The following is an 18191-nucleotide window of genomic DNA, read 5'->3' as shown; positions in this document are numbered from 1 at the left end:
CTAAAAATGCAAAAATTAGTGAGGCGTGGCGGTGGGCGCCTGCCATCCCAGCTACTCAGGAGGCTGAAGCGGGAGAATCACTTGAACCCAGGAGGCGGAGGTTGCAGTGAGCCGAGATCACACCACTGCACTCCAGCCTGGGTGACAGAGCGAGACTGTGTCTCAGAAAGAAAAGAAAATGTGATTTGCAGCCTTCACAGGGACCTGAAGGGGAGAGGATGCAGGGACTCTCTTCTTTCAGTTTTTATTTAATTAATTAATTAATTTATTTGTTATTTGAGATGGAGTCTCTCTGTCACCAGGCTGCAGTGGCATGCTCTCGGCTCACTGCAATGTCCGCCTCCCGGGTTCAAGCGATTCTCCTGCCTCAGCCTCCCGAGTAGCTGGGATGACAGGCACGCGCCACCACGCCCAGCTAAGTTTTGTATTTGCAGTAGAGATGAGGTTTCACTATGTTGGCCAGGCTGGTCTCGAACTCCTGACCTCGTGATCCACCTGCCTCCACTTCCCAAAGTGCTGGGGTTACAGGTGTGAGCCGCTGCGCCCGGCCAGACCCTTTTCTTGTGAGCAGCGTTGAATGAGAAATCCGGCACGTTGTCTGTTGGTATTTCTTGATCTTAGTGATCCTGAGACGCGTCGGGCGGCATGTCTGGGGGTGTTAATTTGCAATTCGTTGATGAGCTATGATGTGGAGCGACTTTTCATAGGTGAAGTTACCACCTGCTACTCATCTTTGGTGAGGTGGCCCATTTTTAAATGGGGCTGTTTGTTTTGCAGTGATTGAGTCCTAAGAGGTGTTTTTTTTGCACATTTTGCATACTGGTTCTTTGTTTTAAAAATAGTTCTTTTCTTTCTGCTTTTTTTAGTTTTTATTTTACTGTAAGTCCTGGGGTCCATGTGCAGAACGGGCAGGATTGATACACAGGTATACATGTGCCATGGTGGTTTGCCGCATCCATCCCCCCGTCACCTACATTAGGTATTTCTCCTAATGCTCTCCCTCCCCTAGCCCCCCACCCCTGCTATCCCTCCCCTATCCCCTCACCCCCTGCTATCCCTCCCCTAGCCCCCTACCCCCTGCTATCCCTCCCCTAGCCCCCCACTCCCTGCTATCCCTCCCCTAGCCCCCCACTCCCTGCTATCCCTCCCCTAGCCCCCCACTCCCTGCTATCCCTCCCCTAGCCTCCCACCCCCTGCTATCCCTCCCCTAGCCCTCCACCCCCTGCTATCCCTCCCCTAGCCTCCCACCCCCTGCTATCCCTCCCCTAGCCCCCCACCCCCTGCTATCCATCCCCTAGCCCCCCACCCCCTGCTATCCCTCCCCTAGCCTCCCACCCCCTGCTATCCCTCCACTAGCCCCCCCACCCCCTGCTATCCCTCCCCTATTCCCCCCCAACAGACCCCAGTGTGTGATGCTCCCCTCCCTGTGTCCGTGTGTTCTCATTGTTCAACACCCACCTATGAGTGAGAACATGTGGTGTTTGGTTTTCTGTTCTTGTGTCAGTTTGCTGAGAATGATGGTTTGCAACTTCATCCATGTCCCTGCAAAGGACATGAACTCATCCTTTTTTTTTTTTTTGAGGGAGGCCTTGTGGCAGGGCATGATGGCTCACACCTCTAATCCAAGCACTTTGGAGGCCAAGGCAGGTGGATCACCTGAGGTCGGGAGTTCAAGACCAGCCTGACCAACATGGTGAAACCCCGTCTCTACTAAAAATACAAAAAATTAGCTGGGCATGTTGGCGCGTGCCTGTAATCCCAGCTGCTTAGGAGGCTGAAGCAGGAGAATTGCCTGAACCCAGGAGGAGGAGGTTGCGGTGAGCCGAGATCGCGCCATTGCACTCCAGCCTGGGTAACCAGAGCGAAACTCTGTCTCAATAATAATAATAGTAATAATAAATTTAAAAAAAAGAAAAAAGAAAAAACCAGCAATGTCTAACAAAGCCAACTCCCAAAAAGCACACCAGTGGTCAATGAATGCAGAAACGTGACAACCCGCCCTGGCACCGTGGCTCATGCCTGTAATCCCAGCACTTGGGAAGTTGAGGCAGGCAGATTGCTCCAGGTCAGGAGTTGCAGACCAGCCTGGCAAACATGGTGAAACCACATTCCTACTAAAAATGCAACAATTAGCTCATGTGGTGGTGCACACCTGTAATCCCAGCTAGGCGGGAGGCTGAGGTAGGAGGATCGTTTGAACCCGGGAGGCGCAAGCTTCAGTGAGCCAAGATCGTGCCAGTGCACTCCAGCCTGGGTGACAGAGTAAAACTCTTGATTCAGCAATAAATAAATAAATATGGCCGGGCGCGGTGGCTCACGCCCGTAATACCAGCACTTTGGGAGGCCGAGGTGCGCAGATCAGAAGGTCAGGAGATCGAGATTATCCTGGCCAACATGGTGAAACCCTGTCTCTACTAATAATACGAAAAATTAGCTGGGCATACTGGCTCGCAACTGTAGTCCCAGCTACTTGGGAGGCTGAGGCAGGAGAATTGGCTTGAGTCCAGGAGGTGGAGGTTGCAGTGAACCGAGATCGCGCCACTCTCTCTGGGAGACAGAGAGAGACTCCATCTCAAAAATAGATAAATAAATAAGCAAGGAAGGAAACAGACACGCCAACCTCTGTGGCTGTGATGAGAATATGACTTGAAAGCTCTTACGCCTCGTATGAGAAAGGTGGCCAAGTAACTGCCACCCTTGTTAATCAGGATATGAGAATGAGTCTCACTTTTGTGTATTTGATGAAAGTGCAGATTGGTGCAATTTATTGGGAGGATGTTTGGTGGTATTCTCTCTGTTTCTATCTTCTGGAAGCAATTGTACAGGATCAATGTGTGATGTCTCCCTCAAATGTTGGAGAAAATTCATCAGTAAACCCATCGGGGCCTGGGGCCTTTTGTCTGGGAAGGTTATTAAATTATCGATTCAATCTCTTTAAGACATGTAGGCTCACTCAGATTGGCTGTTTCTTCCGTGTGACTTGTCAGATTTTGCCTTTTTGCTCTTTTCATCTAGGTTATCCATGTTCTGGGCCCAGAATTCTGTGTAATGTTTCTTTATGATCTTTTCAACATCCATGGGGTCTGCAGTGAGGCCTCCTCTTTCATGGGCGTATTAGTAACTTGTGTTCTCAACCTTTTTCTTGTTATTCATTGCTGTTTGTTTAGAAGCTTATTAATCTCACTGATGGTTATTTCAAAGAACACACCTTTGGTTTTGTTGATTTTTTTTTGTATTGACTTCTCGTTTTCAATTCCACTGATTTGTGTCCTCTGTTGTTTGCTGTTTTCAAATCCATTGATTTCTCCCCCAACCTAACTTTTATGATTTATTTATTTTTTCTTCCATTGTATTTAGTTTGCTGTTCTCTTTCTAGTTTCTTTTTTTGTTTTTTGTTTTATTTTCTTTTTTTTTCTCTCTCTCTAGTTTCTTAAGGTGGAAACTTAGATTATCAATTTTTTTTTTTTTTTGATACGGAGTTTCGCTCTTGTTACCCAGGCTGGAGTGCAATGATGTGATATTGGCTCACCGCAACCTCCGCCTCCTGGGTTCAGGCAATTCTGCTGCCTCAGCCTCCTGAGTAGCTGGGATTACAAGCACGCGCCACCATGCCCGGCTAATTTTTTGTATTTTTAGTAGAGACGGGGTTTCACCATGTTGACCAGGATGGTCTCGATCTCTTGACCTCGTGATCCACCCGCCTCGGCCTCCCAAAGTGCTGGGATTACAGGCATGAGCCACCGTGCCCGGCGATTATCAATTTTTAGATCTTTCTTCCTTTCTCATACATGTATGCGATTTAAACTACGCACATCCTTCAAATCAGCAGTTCTTCTCATGGAAATCGATCCCAGAAAATATTCTCAAAGGTATGCATGAAAATGCTTACAGAGAAGTATGTGTAAGCCCAGGCTGAAGGTGATCCATCGAAATCTCCTCACTGTGGGGCATATGGTTAGAGACACCAGAACACATTCAGACAGGTAGTGACGGGCACGTGGCCTCCTATGCAAAATAAGACTCACCTGTGTCTGGATGGAGGGTCTGAAGCAAAGGAACTCCCGGAGGTTACTACTGAAGGGGGAGCGGGGGCTGGAGGGAAAAGTGATGAAGACAAACATAAATACACAGCTCTCTATTTCTCTTTATTATTTTACTCACAACAAGCGTGTGTGTGTTCTGTAACTGGAAGGTCTGAAAATCCAACCAAGGTTGAAACTCAGTGACATCTGCAAGCTCAGAAGTAGTTACATCTGCTTCTGTGGGGGACGGGACTTGGGGACCTGCCTGGAAATGGTGGTATCAACCCTGGTTTTATTAGGATAAGTCGCAGTTCAGCGGGGAGGGACCATCAGGAAAACAGACAGCAGGGGTGGGAGGCTTCCGGAATGTTCCATGACAGCCTTTCTACCCTGAGCCCACCGCCTAGCCTCTCTGTTTCCCCAGCCCTTGCTATGTATGGTCACATAAAAGGATACCTGTGGGCCAGGTGTGGTGACTCACGCCTGTAATCCCAGCACTTTGGGAGGCTGAAGCAGGTGGATTGCCTGAAGTCAGGAGTTCGAGACCAGCCTGGCCAACATAGTGAAATCCCATCTCTACTAAAAATATCAAAAATTAGCCCGATGTGGTGGTGGCAGGCACCTGCGATCCCAGCTACTCAGGAGGCTGAAACAGGAGAATTGCTTGAATCTGGGAGGCAGAGGTTGCAGTGAGCTAAGATCACGTCACTGCACTTCCGGCTTGGACAACAAGAGTGAAACTCTTTCTCAAAAAAAAAGAAAGAAAGAAAAAAAGATGGAAGAAAGGAAGGGAGGGAGGGAAGAAGGAAGGAAAGAAAGAAAGAAAGAGAGAGGGAAAGAGAGAGAAAGAAAAAGAGAAAGAAAGAAGGATAGACAAAGAGAAAGATAGAGAGGCCGGGCATGGTGGCTCACGCGTGTAATCCCAGCACTTTGGGAGGCCGAAGTGGGTGGATCACCTGAGGTCAGGAGTTCAAGACCAGCCTGGCCAACATGGTGAAACCCCATCTTTTTAAAAAAAAAAAGGGAAAGAGAGAGAGAAAGAAAAAGAGAAGGAAGGAAGGAAAGAAAGAAAAGAAAGAGAAAAGAAAGAGAAGGAGAAAGGAAGGAAGGAAGGGAAGGAAGAAAGAAAGAGAAAAAAGAAAAAGAAAGAAGAAAGAAAGAGAGGAAGGAAGGGAAGGAAGGAAGGAAAGAAGGAAGGAAGGAAGGAAAGAAGGAAGGAAGGAAGGAAGGAAGGAAGGAAAGATAGCTTCCCATACTGAGGACCTCCAATGTCTTCCTACTTCCTCCCTGCCCCGGGCATCTGTCTGTCACCCTCCGACCTCTCTGCAGTCTCTTATCTACAGTCTGCCATCTGCAATCTCTCTAGTTTATGGCATGCCTCTCTGCAAAAGATACGTTGGTAATAATTTCCGCTTCCCTGCGGTGTCTACACACACACACACACACACACAGACACACACAGACACACACACAGACACACACACACACAGACACAGAGACACACACACAGACACACACACACAGACACACAGAGACACACACACAGACACACAGACACACACACAGACACACACACAGACACAGACACACAGAGACACACAGAGACACACACAGACACACAGAGACACACAGACACACACACACAGACAGACACACAGAGACACACAGACACACACACAGACACACAGACACACACACACACAGACACAGACACACAGAGACACACAGACACACAGACACACACACACAGACACAGACACACAGAGACACAGACTCACACAGAGACACGCAGACACACACAGATGCACAGACACACAGAGACACACACAGACACACAGAGACACAGACACACACACACAGAGACACACACACAGAGACACACACAGACACAGAGACACACAGACATACACACACAGAGACACAGACACAGACACACAGGCACACACACAGAGACACACAGAGACACACACAGACACACAGACACACACACACAGACTCACACAGACACACACAGACACACACAGAGACACACACAGACACACAGACAGATACAAAGGCACACACACAGAGACACACAGACACACAGACACACACAGAGACACAGACACACACAGAGACACAGACACACACACAGAGACACACAGACACACAGACACAGACACACAGGCACACACACACACACAGACACACACGTACATGCACCTGTCATTTTTATATTAAAGACATACTGCCATGTTGGCTGGGCTGGTCTCGAGCTCCTGGAGTCCATCATGCACGGAAGGCTTCCACATGAGTCACGAACTTCTCTTCCTCGTTGCTTCTGGCCATAGCTCTGACGTCTGACCCCACCCCAGCCCAGAGACGTGTCCTAGCTCAGCTTTCGGGTTCCTCGTCTATGATGCGGTGAGGGGTCAGTGAGGGCAAGACAGTAAGGGGTTCATGTAGGCATTTTAGGGAAGCGTTCTTCATCCACAAATGTTGGAAACAGAGGCTCGGTACTGCAAAGAAAAATCAGCACTGAGGCAGGGGATCTCTCAGCAACGCAGTTTTTACTTCCAGGGCTGCAGGGAGGGGACCCTCACTTTCCATCGTGCCACGAGAGTGCAATGAACAAAGGAAAACACGCACATTTAACCCTGACGCGTGTGGGGTTGTCCTTCCTGCCGTGTCTGATCTCCGTGGGCTGGAGCCAGACCTCACCATCTAAACTAAAACCCGACCGGCTGACACCTTAAAACTTTTCTACACAGGTGAAAGCCCTGGAGAGCTGGGACGCGCCTGTGAGCACGTCCAGCACTGAGATCTCGGTGAAAGTACAAGGACGTAGAATGTACCACGTGCCTGTGAGCACGGTGTGTCTAACAGCTACATAGGACGGGGCTTCACAGAGAGTTATTAGCACAGTTATGATTTTTTCTTTAACAAGAAAGACTTTAAAAAGGAAATTTTCTGCTTCCCACAATTATGAGACCACCCTCCCTTTCTATGACATGACCTCCTTTCTAGAAATATCTCTCTTGGGTGTTTTGTCTCCTTAAAAGCCTCTTGGAGACACTCTTTGGAAAGTACGCCTGGTCTCTGTGTGTTCATTGAAAGCTCCTGTTTGTTGTTTTTTTTTATGGACTCTCTGTCACCCAGGCTGGAGTGCACTGGTGCAATCTCAGCTCACCGCAACCTCTGCCTCCCAGGTTCAAGCGATTCTCCTGCCTCAGCCTCCTGAGTAGCTGGGGTTACAGGCATGCGCCACCACACCCGGCTAATTTTTGTATTTTTAGGAGAGAAGGGGTTTCCCCATGTTGGCCAGGCTGGTCTTGAACTCCTGACCTCAGGTGCTCCACCCGCCTCAGCTTCCCAAAGTGCTGGGATGACAGGGTTGAGCCACCACGTCATTCATGTTTCCAAACCATCCAATGGATAGACAGATAATGGGTGGCTGGATGGATGAGTGGATGGATGGGTGCCTGGATGGATGAGTGGGTGGATGGGTGCCTGGATGGATGAGTGGGTGGATGGGTGATGGTATGGATGAGTGGGTGGATGGGTGGCTGGATGGATGAGTGGGTGGATGGGTGCCTGGATGCATGAGTGGGTGGATGGGTGCCTGGATGGATGAGTGGATGGATGGGTGCCTGTATAAATGAGTGGGTGGATGGGTGACTGGATGGATGAGTGGGTGGATGGATGAGTGGGTGGATGGGTGGCTGGATGGATGAGTGGGTGGATGGATGCCTGGATGGATGAGTGGGTGGATGAGTGGATGGATGAGTGGGTGGATGGGTGCCTGGATGGATGAGTGGGTGGATGGGTGGCTGGATGGATGAGTGGGTGGATGAGTGGCTGTATGGATGAGTGGTGGATGGGTGGCTGGATGGATGAGTGGGTGGATGGGTGCCTGGATGGATGAGTGGGTGGATGAGTGGCTGTATGGATGAGTGGGTGGATGGGTGGCTGGATGGATGAATGGGTGGATGAGTGGACGGATGAGTCGATGGATGGATGAGTAGGTGGATGGGTGGCTGGATGGATGAGAGGATGGATGGATGAGTGGGTGGATGGGTGGGTGGATGGATGGATTAGTAGGTGGATGGAATGGTGGATGGATGGATGGGTGGATGGGTGGGTGGATGGATGGATGAGTGGGTGGATGGATGAGTGGGTGGATGGATGGGTGGATGGATGGATGAGTGGGTGGATAGGTAGGTGGATGAGTGGGTGGATGGGTGGGTGGATGGATGGATTAGTGGGTGGATAGGTGGGTGGATGGATGGATGAGTGGGTGGATGGATGAGGGGGTGGATGGATGGGTGGATGGATAGATGAGTGGGTGGATGGATGGGTGGATGGATGAGTGGGTGGATGGATGAGTGGGTGGATGGATGGGTGGATGGATAGATGAGTGGGTGGATGGGTAGGTGGATGGATGGGTGGGTGGGTGGATGGATGGATTAGTAGGTGGATGGAATGGTGGATGGATAGATGGGTGTATGGGTGGGTAGATGGATGGATGAGTGGGTGGATGGATGAGTGGGTGGATGGATGGGTGGATGGATGAGTGGGTGGATGGATGGGTGGATGGATGAGTGGGTGGATGGATGAGTGGGTGGATGGATGGGTGAATGGATAGATGAGTGGGTGGATGGGTAGGTGGATGGATGGGTGGGTGGGTGGATGGATGGATTAGTAGGTGGATGGAATGGTGGATGGATGGATGGGTGGATGGATGGGTGGATGGATGGATGAGTGGGTGGATAGGTAGGTGGATGAGTGGGTGGATGGATGGATGAGTGGGTGGATGGGTGGGTGGATGGGTGGGTGGATGGATGAGTGGGTGGATGGATGAGTGGGTGGATGGGTGGGTGGATGGATGGATGAGTGGGTGGATGGGTAGGTGGATGGATGGGTGGATAGAGTCCTCTGCATCCATTCCTCCTGGGCTTTGGCAAATCACGTCATAATCTATATGCTCCACTCTGCAAGTGTTGGATATTTTTCAACAGTAAGTCAACCAAGGAAAAAAGGAGGGGGGAAGTGCATGAACACATTTTGTTGTTACTGCTTTGCAGTGCCGTCTTTGTATCTTCAAGTCTCCTCTCCCATCGAGTTTCTGATGTCCATTGGCTTGTTCCTGGTTTCTTTCTCTTATCCTGTTACCTTGTCCTTTTCACGCTTTATCTTTTGAGGTTCTCCCTCTCTGTTATTGGGTATGATGACACTTCCGCTAATTTCTTTGGAGGCTGTTGGTTAAAACTTTTCCTGTCTTTTCTCGGCGTGTCGGTTTGCAAAGGCTGACATAAATAATTACCACTAATGTGGGGGCTTTAACAACAGAAATGCATTCTTTCCCCATCCTGGAGACCGGAAGTCTGAGATCAAGGTATTGGTAGGGTTGTTTTCTCATTAGAGCTCTGAGGGAAAATCTGTTCCAGGCTTTGCTCCAGCTTCCAGTGATTTTCTGCAAATAATTAGCATTTCATGGTGGATAGAAGCATCTATCCCTTCATCATCTGTTCATCCATCTGCCCATCTACCCACCCACACATCTACCCACTCATCCATCCATCCATCCACTCATCCATCCACCCATCCGTACATCCATCCATTCATCTACCCATCAACCCATCACTCACCCACCCACACATCCATCCACTTAAACACTGATTCATCCATTCACCCATCCACCCACCCACACACTTATCCATCCACTTAGCCATTCATCCACACACCCATCCACACACTTATGTCCATCCACCCATCCACCCATCCATCCATCCATCCATCCATCCATCAATTAATGTACCCATTCATCTACCCACCATGCACTCATCCACTCAGCCACCCATTCACCCATCCATCCACTCACCCACCCATTCATCCATCCATCCACCCACCCACCCATTCACCCACCCATCCATGCGCTCTGGTCTCTGTTTTCATCTTCCCATGCCTTCTCTGTGTGTCTGTGCCTACATTTCCGGTTCTCTAAGGACACCCGTGCGTTTTATCAGGGGCTCTCTCTACTCTGCGATGACCACATTTTAACTTCACTACCGACACAGACACAGACCGAATTTCTGAGTAGGAAACGGTCATAGGAGGGAGAGCTCAGCCAGGGTGTGGCGCATGACAACTTCCTCCTGGTAATCAAAGTGTGTCATTAAAACCACCATCTGTTTTGATTCCCTTCCAGCAGCACAGCTCTGACACCATCTCACGTGTTGCTGCCTTTGGGGTTCAGGGCCTCCTGATGCTGCCCTTTCAAAGAACCACAAACTGGGTGGTGCAAACACCCCAGAAACCCAGAAAAGAGAGGAAATGTCAAGGACAGCACAGGGCTGGCTTGTGGCTCCTTGGGGCTGGACTGTCTTACCTCCCCTGTGTGGTGAGCTCCCGGGGCAGCCCCCGGCACTCAGGAAAGAGGGGTTATTGTAGACACAAGAAAATACCTATCAAAAAGGGTCCGTCACCACCAGGCGATCCCTGAGGTGAATGAGGAGCTGCCTCATTCATTCTTATGTCTTTTCCCCACCCCACCCTGCAAGATCCACTCGACCCGCACTGTAGGATCACTGCCCTCAGCATCTGAACCCTTCAGAAAAGGGTTCCCAGGGCTGGGGGTTAGGGGAGAGCACCTTTATTCACGATAGCCAAAAATCAGAAACAGGACAGGCGCTGTGTCCCATGCCTGTAATCCCGGCACTTTGGGAGGCCGAGGCGGGTGGATCACCTGAGGTCAGGAGTTCGAGACCAGCCTGGCCAACACGGTGAAACCCCGTCGCTACTAAAAATACAAAAATATTAGCCAGGCGCGGTGGTGCACACCTGTAATCCCAGTTAGTCGGGAGGCTGAGGCAGGAAAATCGCTTGAACCCGGGAGATGGAGGTTGCAGTGAGCCGAGATCGCACCATTGCACTCCAGCCTGGGCGACAGAGGGAGATTCCACGTCAAAAAAAAAAAAAAAAAAAAAAAAAATCGCCCAGTTACAGTGGCTCACGCCTGTCATCCCACCACTTTGGGAGGCTGAGGTAGGCAGATCATCTGAGGTCAGGAGTTTGAGACCAGCCTGGCCAAGAGAGTGAAACCCCGTCTCTACTAAAACTACAAAAAAATTAGCTGGGTGTGGCGACGCATGCCTGTAATCCCAGCTACTTCAGAGGCTGAGGCAGAAAAATTGCTTGAACCCTGGAGGCAGAGGTTGCGGTGAGCCAAGATTGTGCCATTGCACTCCAGCCTGGGCAACAGAGCAAGACTCTGTCTCAAAAAATAAAAATAAAAAAAATCAGAAACGACCAAAATGCGAATCCACAGGGGAATGAATAAACAGAATATGGTTTCTCCACATAGTGGAGTACTATGCACCCATGAACAGGAGTGACACTCTGACACAGGCTGCAGAGTGAATGAACTCTGAGGACCCCACACTCAGTGACAGAAGCCTGACACAAAAGACCTCATATGGTAGAATTTCATTCTTATAAAATGGCCAGAAAAGGCCAGTCCACAGAGACAGGATGCAGATTTGAAGTTGAGAGGGACTGGGGCAGGAAGGAACACGATTGACACTTGTTGGGTGGTTCTGAGGTTTTTGTTTTATTCTGTTTTCAGACAGAGTTTCGCTCTTGTTGCCCATGCCGGAGTGCAATGGCGCTATCTCAGCTCACCGCAACCTCCGCCTCCCGGGTTCAAGCGATTCTCCCACCTCAGCCTCTACAGTAGTTGGGATTACAGGCATGCGCCACCATATCTGGCTAATTTTTGTATGTTTAGTAGAGACGGTGTTTCACCATGTTGGTCAGGCTGGTCTCGAACTCCTGACCTCACGTGATCCACCCGCCTCGGCCTCCTAAAGTGCTGGGATGACAGGCGTGAGTCCTTCATGCCCGGCCGGGTTCTGAGTTCTGTTTAGGGAGGAACGCTCTTCCGGAACTGCATTATGGTGGTGTTTGCACATCTGTGAATATATTAAAAACCACTGAAATGTATGAATGAGTGAAAGCTTATGCTATGTAACTCACATCTTGGTAAAGCTGTTTTAAGACGAAATAAAAGAATGAGAAACATTCCTAGATGCGTTCTTCCCAGACGGGTTTGCATTTTCATGCAAAGCATAAGAAAAAGGCTGCAACCCGGCCGGGCGCAGTGGCTCTTGCTTGTAATCCCAGCACTTTGGGAGGCCGAGGCCAGCGGATCCCCTGAGGTCGGGAGTTCGAGACCAGCCTGGCCAACATGGTGAAACCCTGTCTCTACTAAAAATACAAAAACTAGCTGGGCGTGATGGCACGTGCCTGTAATCCCAGCTACTCGGGAGGCTGAGGAAGGAGAATCTTTTAAACCCAGGAGGCGGAGGTTGCAGTGAGGCAAGATTGTGCCACTGCACTCCAGCCTGGGTGACAGAGTGACTCCCTCTTAAGGAAAGGAAAGAGGAGAGGAGAGCGGAGGGGAGGGGAGGGAAGAAGGGAGGAAGGGAAGGAAAGGGGAGGGGAGGGAAGGGGAGGGGAGGGAAGGGAAGGGGAAGGGAGGGAAGAAGGGAAGAAGAGAAGGGAGGGGAGGGAAGAAGGGGAGGGGAAGGGAGGGGAGGGAAGAAGGGGAGGGGAGGTGAGGGGAGGGAAGAAGGGAGGAAGGGGAGGGGAGGGGAGGGAAGGGAAGGGGAGAGGAGGGAAGGGAAGGGGCTCTAAAAAGGCTGCAGCGAGGAGAGCAAAGGAAGAAGGAAGGGAAAGGAAAGGGGAGGGGAGGAGGCAGGAGGGGAGGGAAGGAGAGGGGAGCGGAGGGGAAAGGAGGGGAGGGAAGGAGAGGGGAGCGGAGGGGAGCGGAGGGGAGGGGAGGGGAAAGGAGGGGAGGGAAGGGAAGGGAAGGGGAGAGGAGGGAAGGGAAGGTGAGGGGAGGGAAGAAGGGAAGGGAGGGGAAGGGAGGGGAGGGAAGAAAGGAAGAAGGAAAGGGAGGGGAGGGAAGAAGGGAAGGGAGGGGAGGGAAGAAGGGAAGGGGAGGGGAGGGGAGGGGCTCCAACCTGCAGCCAGCCCCTGAGCGCCCAGCTGTGCCCGTCTGTTGCTTCTGAGAACTCTGTACGCAGATATTTCTGGAGAGCCGCCTCCACAGCCCAGACACCGCCACGAACAACCGTTTTCTGCTCACTTGGTAAAATTTCCATCCTGCCACCCCGGCCCTGGCGAGGCCGAAACCACAAGCGGCTGCCTGTCAGGTCAGAGCAGCCGGCGTCGGTTAGAGGGAATTTCGTGATGAATCACCCGTGCGGCTCGGAGGCCTGGTCTGCTGTCCTCCCTGGGGGCTGCAGGGTGGCCACGGGGGACACACCTGGGATTGCAGCAGAGAGACGGGGAGTTTGCTGGATCCTCAGACCACACAGCTGCAGACAGGAGGGGGGCTGGGGGAGGCCGGGGCTGCAAGAGTTTCAACAGACATGGTGTTTAAACCTGTACGGGGCGCAGATGCCCACTGGGACAGTTTAAGCAGCAAATTCCAGCCCAGCTGTGGTGCCTGACGCCTGCAATCCCAGCACTTTGGGAGGCCGAGGCAGGAGGATTGCTCGAGGCCGCGAGTTTGAGACCAGCCTGGGCAACATAGCAAAACCCCATCTCTACAAAAAAGATGAGTTGGGCATGGTGGCATGCACCTGTAGTCCCAGCTACTCAAGAGAACTGCCTGAGGCCAGGAGTTTGAGACCAGCCTGTGAAACATAGCAAAACCCTCTGTCCACAAAAAATAAAAATATTACCTGGCTATGTTCACACTCACCTGTAGTCCCAGCTACTCAGGAGAATTGCTGGATGCCAGGAGTTTGAGACCAGCCTGGGCAATACAGCAACACTCCGTCTCCATAAAACAAAAAAACAATTCCAGGGCACTCCTATTTCTAGCTCTGTCCATTTTATTTTATTTTTACTTTTTTTTAGAGACAGGGTTTCACCATTTTGGTCAGGCTAGTCTTGAACTCCAGACCTCAGGTGATCTGCCTGCCTCAGCCTCCCAAAGTGCTGGGATTACAGGCATGAGCCACCGCGCCTGGCCCCATTTTATTGTTTTATTTTATTTTTTTGAGATGGAGTCTCACTCTGTCGCCCAGGCTGGAGTGCAGTGGCGCAATCTCAGCTCACTGCAACCTCTGCCTCCCGGGTTCAAGCAATTCTCCTGCCTCAGTCTCCCATGCGACTGGGACTACAGATGTGCCTGGATAACTTTTTGTGTTTTTAGTAGAGATGGGGTTTCACCATGTTGGCCAAGCTGGTCTCAAACTCCTGACCTTGTGATGTGCACGCCTCGGCCTCCCAAAGTGCTGCGATTGCCAGTGTGAGCCACCAGGCCCCACTTATATTCTCCAAATAAAAATAGTGTTTCTCTGACACACTTCACAGCAGCACCAAGTAGAACCCCGAGAAGCCAGGGTCCCCTTTTCCTCCTGCAGCTGGCCGTGGGGTGCGGCGCTGACCCCTGCATAAACCATGCACCTCACACCTGGGCAGTGCAGAGAACTTCACCCCGAAACGGAAACTCTGGGCCATTTTAAAAGCAGTTAGAGGAAGTTCTTTGCGAAGCAGTTGGTGAGAAGGCGCGGGTCTCCTCTGCAGGAAGAAGCGGGAGGGCGGAGCCGGGGAATGACAGGAGCTAAAAGCCAGAGACGCTTCTGAGGCTGCGGGTTTGGCTCCTTGAAACCTGGATTGTGTGTTTTCTGCTGATAGATGCTTTGGGGGAGACGTCCCTCAGATGAAAGGGTTAACACCCAGGCTAGTGCTGAGGGGGTGCGAGGAATTCATGGACAGAAACCGCAAAGCAAGCCTCCGCCCCCAGCGCAGGCTTGCTTTGCGGTTTCTGTCCATGGGGGGCCAGTGAGTCTGGTCCTGAGGTTTGTACGACCTGAATCCGCCCATGGCAGCCTCCAGCCCCGTTCTGGGTCTTCTCAGAGTCTCAGCCTCGGCCAGGCGCGGTGGCTCATATCTGTCATCCCTGCACTTTGGGAGGCCGAGGCGGGCGGATCACGAGGTCCGGAGTTCGAGACCAGCCTGGACAACGTGGTGAAACCCGTCTCTACTAAAAATACAAAGTTAGCCGGGCGTGGTGATGGGTGCTTTTAATCTCAGCTACTCAGGAGGCTGAGGCAAGAGATTCACTGGAACCCGGGAGGTGGAGGTTGCAGTGAGCTGAGGTCGCGCCATTGCACTCCAGCCTGGGCTACAAGAGTGAAACTTCATCTGAAAAAAAAAAATAGGGCTGGGCACAGTGGCTCATGCCTGTCATCACAGCAGTTTGGGAGGCCGAGGCGGACGGATCAACTGGTGTCAACAGTTTGACACCAGCCTGGCCAACATGGTGAAACCCCATCTTAAAAAAACTAATTAATTAAAAATAAAAATACAAATACAAAAAATTAGCTGGGTGTGGTGGCGGCGGCATGTCATCTCAGCTACTCGGGAGGCTGAGGCAGGAGAATCACTTGAACACAAGAGATGGAGGTTGCAGTGAGCGGAGATCACACCACTGCAACCTCCGCCTCCCAGGTTCAAGCGATTCTCCTGCCTCAGCCTCCCAAGTAGCTGGGATTACAGGCGCGTGCCATGACCGCACCTGGCTAATTTTTGTATTTTTAATAGAGACGGGGTTTCACCACGTTGGTCAGGCTGGTTTTGAACTCCTGACCTAACCGCCCGCCTCGGCCTCCCAGAGTGCTGGGGTTACAGGCGTGAGCCACCGCGCCCGGCCAAGAAAGTTTCTTTGAGTCAGTCTCTGTGTGACTTTGTAAGTACTGCACGTCCCGCCATCCTCACGGTCCCCGTGGGGAAGCCACTGTGCCATCCCTTGCAGCACGATCCATGCATTTCCAAGTGGAAGCGAGGAGTGAAGGAAGGGCTAAGTGGGTGCTGACCCTGGGTCCCTGCACCCTTGGGGAGTGGCAGACCACTGAGTTCCCGTCAGCCCAGCCCCGGGTCTGGGTGCTCCCAGGGGTCCCGGAGCGGCCTGTGTGTCTGTGCAGCCGTGTTTCTGGGTGCTCCGGTGATGGGGGTCCAGGAGCGGCCTGTGTGTCTGTGCAGCCGTGTTTCTGGGTGCTCCGCTGATGGGGGTCCCGGAGCGGCCTGTGTGTCTGTGCAGCCGTGTTTCTGGGTGCTCCGCTGATGGGAGTCCTGGAGCGGCCTGTGTGTCTGTGCAGCCGTGTTTCTGGGTGCTCCAGTGATGGGGGTCCTGGAGCGGCCTGTGTGTCTGTGCAGCCGTGTTTCTGGGTACTCCAGTGATGGGGGTCCCGGAGCGGCCTGTCTCTCTGTGCAGCCGTGTTTCTGGGTGCTCCGGTGATGGGGGTGCAGGAGCGGCCTGTGTGTCTGTGCAGCCGTGTTTCTGGGTACTCTGGTGATGGGGGTCCTGGAGCGGCCTGTGTGTCTGTGCAGCTGTGTTTCTGGGTACTCCGGTGATGGGGGTCCTGGAGCGGCCTGTGTCTCTGTGCAGCCGTGTTTCTGGGTGCTCTGGTGAAGGGAGGGAGGAAGGGAGGAAGGAAGAAATGAATGAAGGAAGGGAGGGAGGGAAGGGGGAGGAGATGGAAGTAGGGAAGGAGGGAGGGAGGGAAGGAGCAGAAGAGAAGGGAGGGAGGAAGTAAAAGAGGAAGGGAGGGAAGAAGGGAAGAGGGAGGGAGGAAGGAAAGGAGAAAACTGAGGGCGGGGGTCAGGAAGAGACAGGGAGGCCTGCAGAGCGTTTCCACCCCTCGCTCCCAGGCTCGGCGCTCAGGCCCGTCCGCGCTCCCCAGCCCTGACCGCACCCCGTTCCCTCGCAGACCCTGGTGGGAACAGGAGAGCCGCCCCCAGGATGCAGCCCCCCGCGAACGGCAGCGCGGGTCCCGACAACGCGACGCTGGAGATGCTGCGCAACCCGGCCATCGCGGTGGCCCTGCCCGCGGTGTACTCACTGGTGGCGCTGGTCAGCATCCCGGGGAACCTGTTCTCACTGTGGGTGCTGTGCCGGCGCATCGGGCCGCGCTCCCCGTCCGTCATCTTCATGATCAACCTGAGCGTCACCGACCTGATGCTGGCCGCGGTCCTCCCGTTCCAGATCTACTACCACTGCAACCGGCACCACTGGGTGTTCGGGGTGCTGCTGTGCAACGTGGTCACCGTGGCCTTCTACGCCAACATGTACTCCAGCATCCTCACCATGACCTTCATCAGCGTGGAGCGCTTCCTGGGCGTCCTGTACCCGCTGAGCTCCAAGCGCTGGAGGCGCCGCCGTTACGCGGTGGCCGCGTGCGCCGGGACCTGGTTGCTGCTGCTGGCCGCGCTGTCTCCGCTGGCGCGCACGGACCTCACCTACCCGGTGCACGCCCTGGGCATCGTGACCTGCTTTGACGTCCTCAAGTGGTCCATGCTCCCCAACCTGGCCATGTGGGCCGTGTTCCTCTTCACCATCTTCATCCTGCTGTTCCTCATCCCCTTCCTGGTCACCGTGGCCTGCTACACGGCCACCATCCTGAAGCTGCTGCGCACGGACGAGGCGCACGGCCTGGGGCAGCGGAGGCGCGCGGTGGGCCTGGCCGCGGTGGTCCTGCTGGCCTTCGTCACCTGCTTCGCCCCCAACAACTTCGTGCTCCTGGCGCACATCGTGGGGCGTCTGTTCTATGACAGGAGCTACTACCACGTCTACAAGCTCACGCTGTGTCTCAGCTGCCTCAACAACTGCCTGGACCCCTTCGTGTATTACTTCGCGTCCCGGGAATTCCAGCTGCGCCTCCGGGAGTACCTGGGATGCGCCTGGGTGCCCTCAGACCCCCTGGACGCTCGCCCAGAGAGCCTCTTCTCCGCCAGGACCACCTCTGTGCGCTCCGAGGCCGTCGCGCGCCCAGAGGGGCCGGATGGAGCCTCCAGGCCCAGCCTCCAGAGGCAGGAGAGCGAGTTCTGAGACCTGGGGCGCAGCTTGGAGAACCGGGGGTCGCAGCTTGGAGAGCCGGGGGGACGCAGCTTGGAGAGCCGGGGAAAGCAGCTTGGAGAGCCGGGGGAAGGAGCTTGGAGAGCCGGGGGAAGCAGCTTGGAGAGCCGGGGGAAGCAGCTTGGAGAACCGGGGGAAGCAGCTTGGAGAGCCGGGGGACGCAGCTTGGAGAGCCGGGGGGACGCAGCTTGGAGAGCCGGGGGGACGCAGCTTGGAGAGCCGGGGGAAGCAGCTTGGAGAGCCGGAGGAAGCAGCTTGGA

General features: G+C 53.1%; 1 protein-coding gene across 2 annotated transcripts in view; it reads left to right on the top strand.

Annotated features, from left to right (window-relative positions):
* The window catches only part of P2RY8 (P2Y receptor family member 8), a 66760-nt gene extending 48787 nt beyond the window's left edge, over window positions 1-17973 (top strand). For both annotated transcript variants that reach the window (XM_012471701.3, XM_012471702.3), the window contains exon 2: window positions 16787-17973. In XM_012471701.3, coding sequence (XP_012327124.1) covers window positions 16819-17904 — 1086 coding nt within the window. In that variant the 5' untranslated portion in view covers window positions 16787-16818 and the 3' untranslated portion in view covers window positions 17905-17973. The remainder of the gene's footprint in view (window positions 1-16786) is intronic.
* Window positions 17974-18191: the final 218 nt, after the last annotated feature.

The sequence above is a fragment of the Aotus nancymaae genome, unplaced genomic scaffold (assembly GCF_030222135.1).
Source record: "Aotus nancymaae isolate 86718 unplaced genomic scaffold, 86718_ANA_hifiasm-v0.15.2.pri h1tg000111l, whole genome shotgun sequence".
NCBI classification, from domain to species: Eukaryota; Metazoa; Chordata; class Mammalia; order Primates; family Aotidae; genus Aotus; species Aotus nancymaae.
This window is presented reverse-complemented; position numbering and strand designations above follow the sequence as displayed.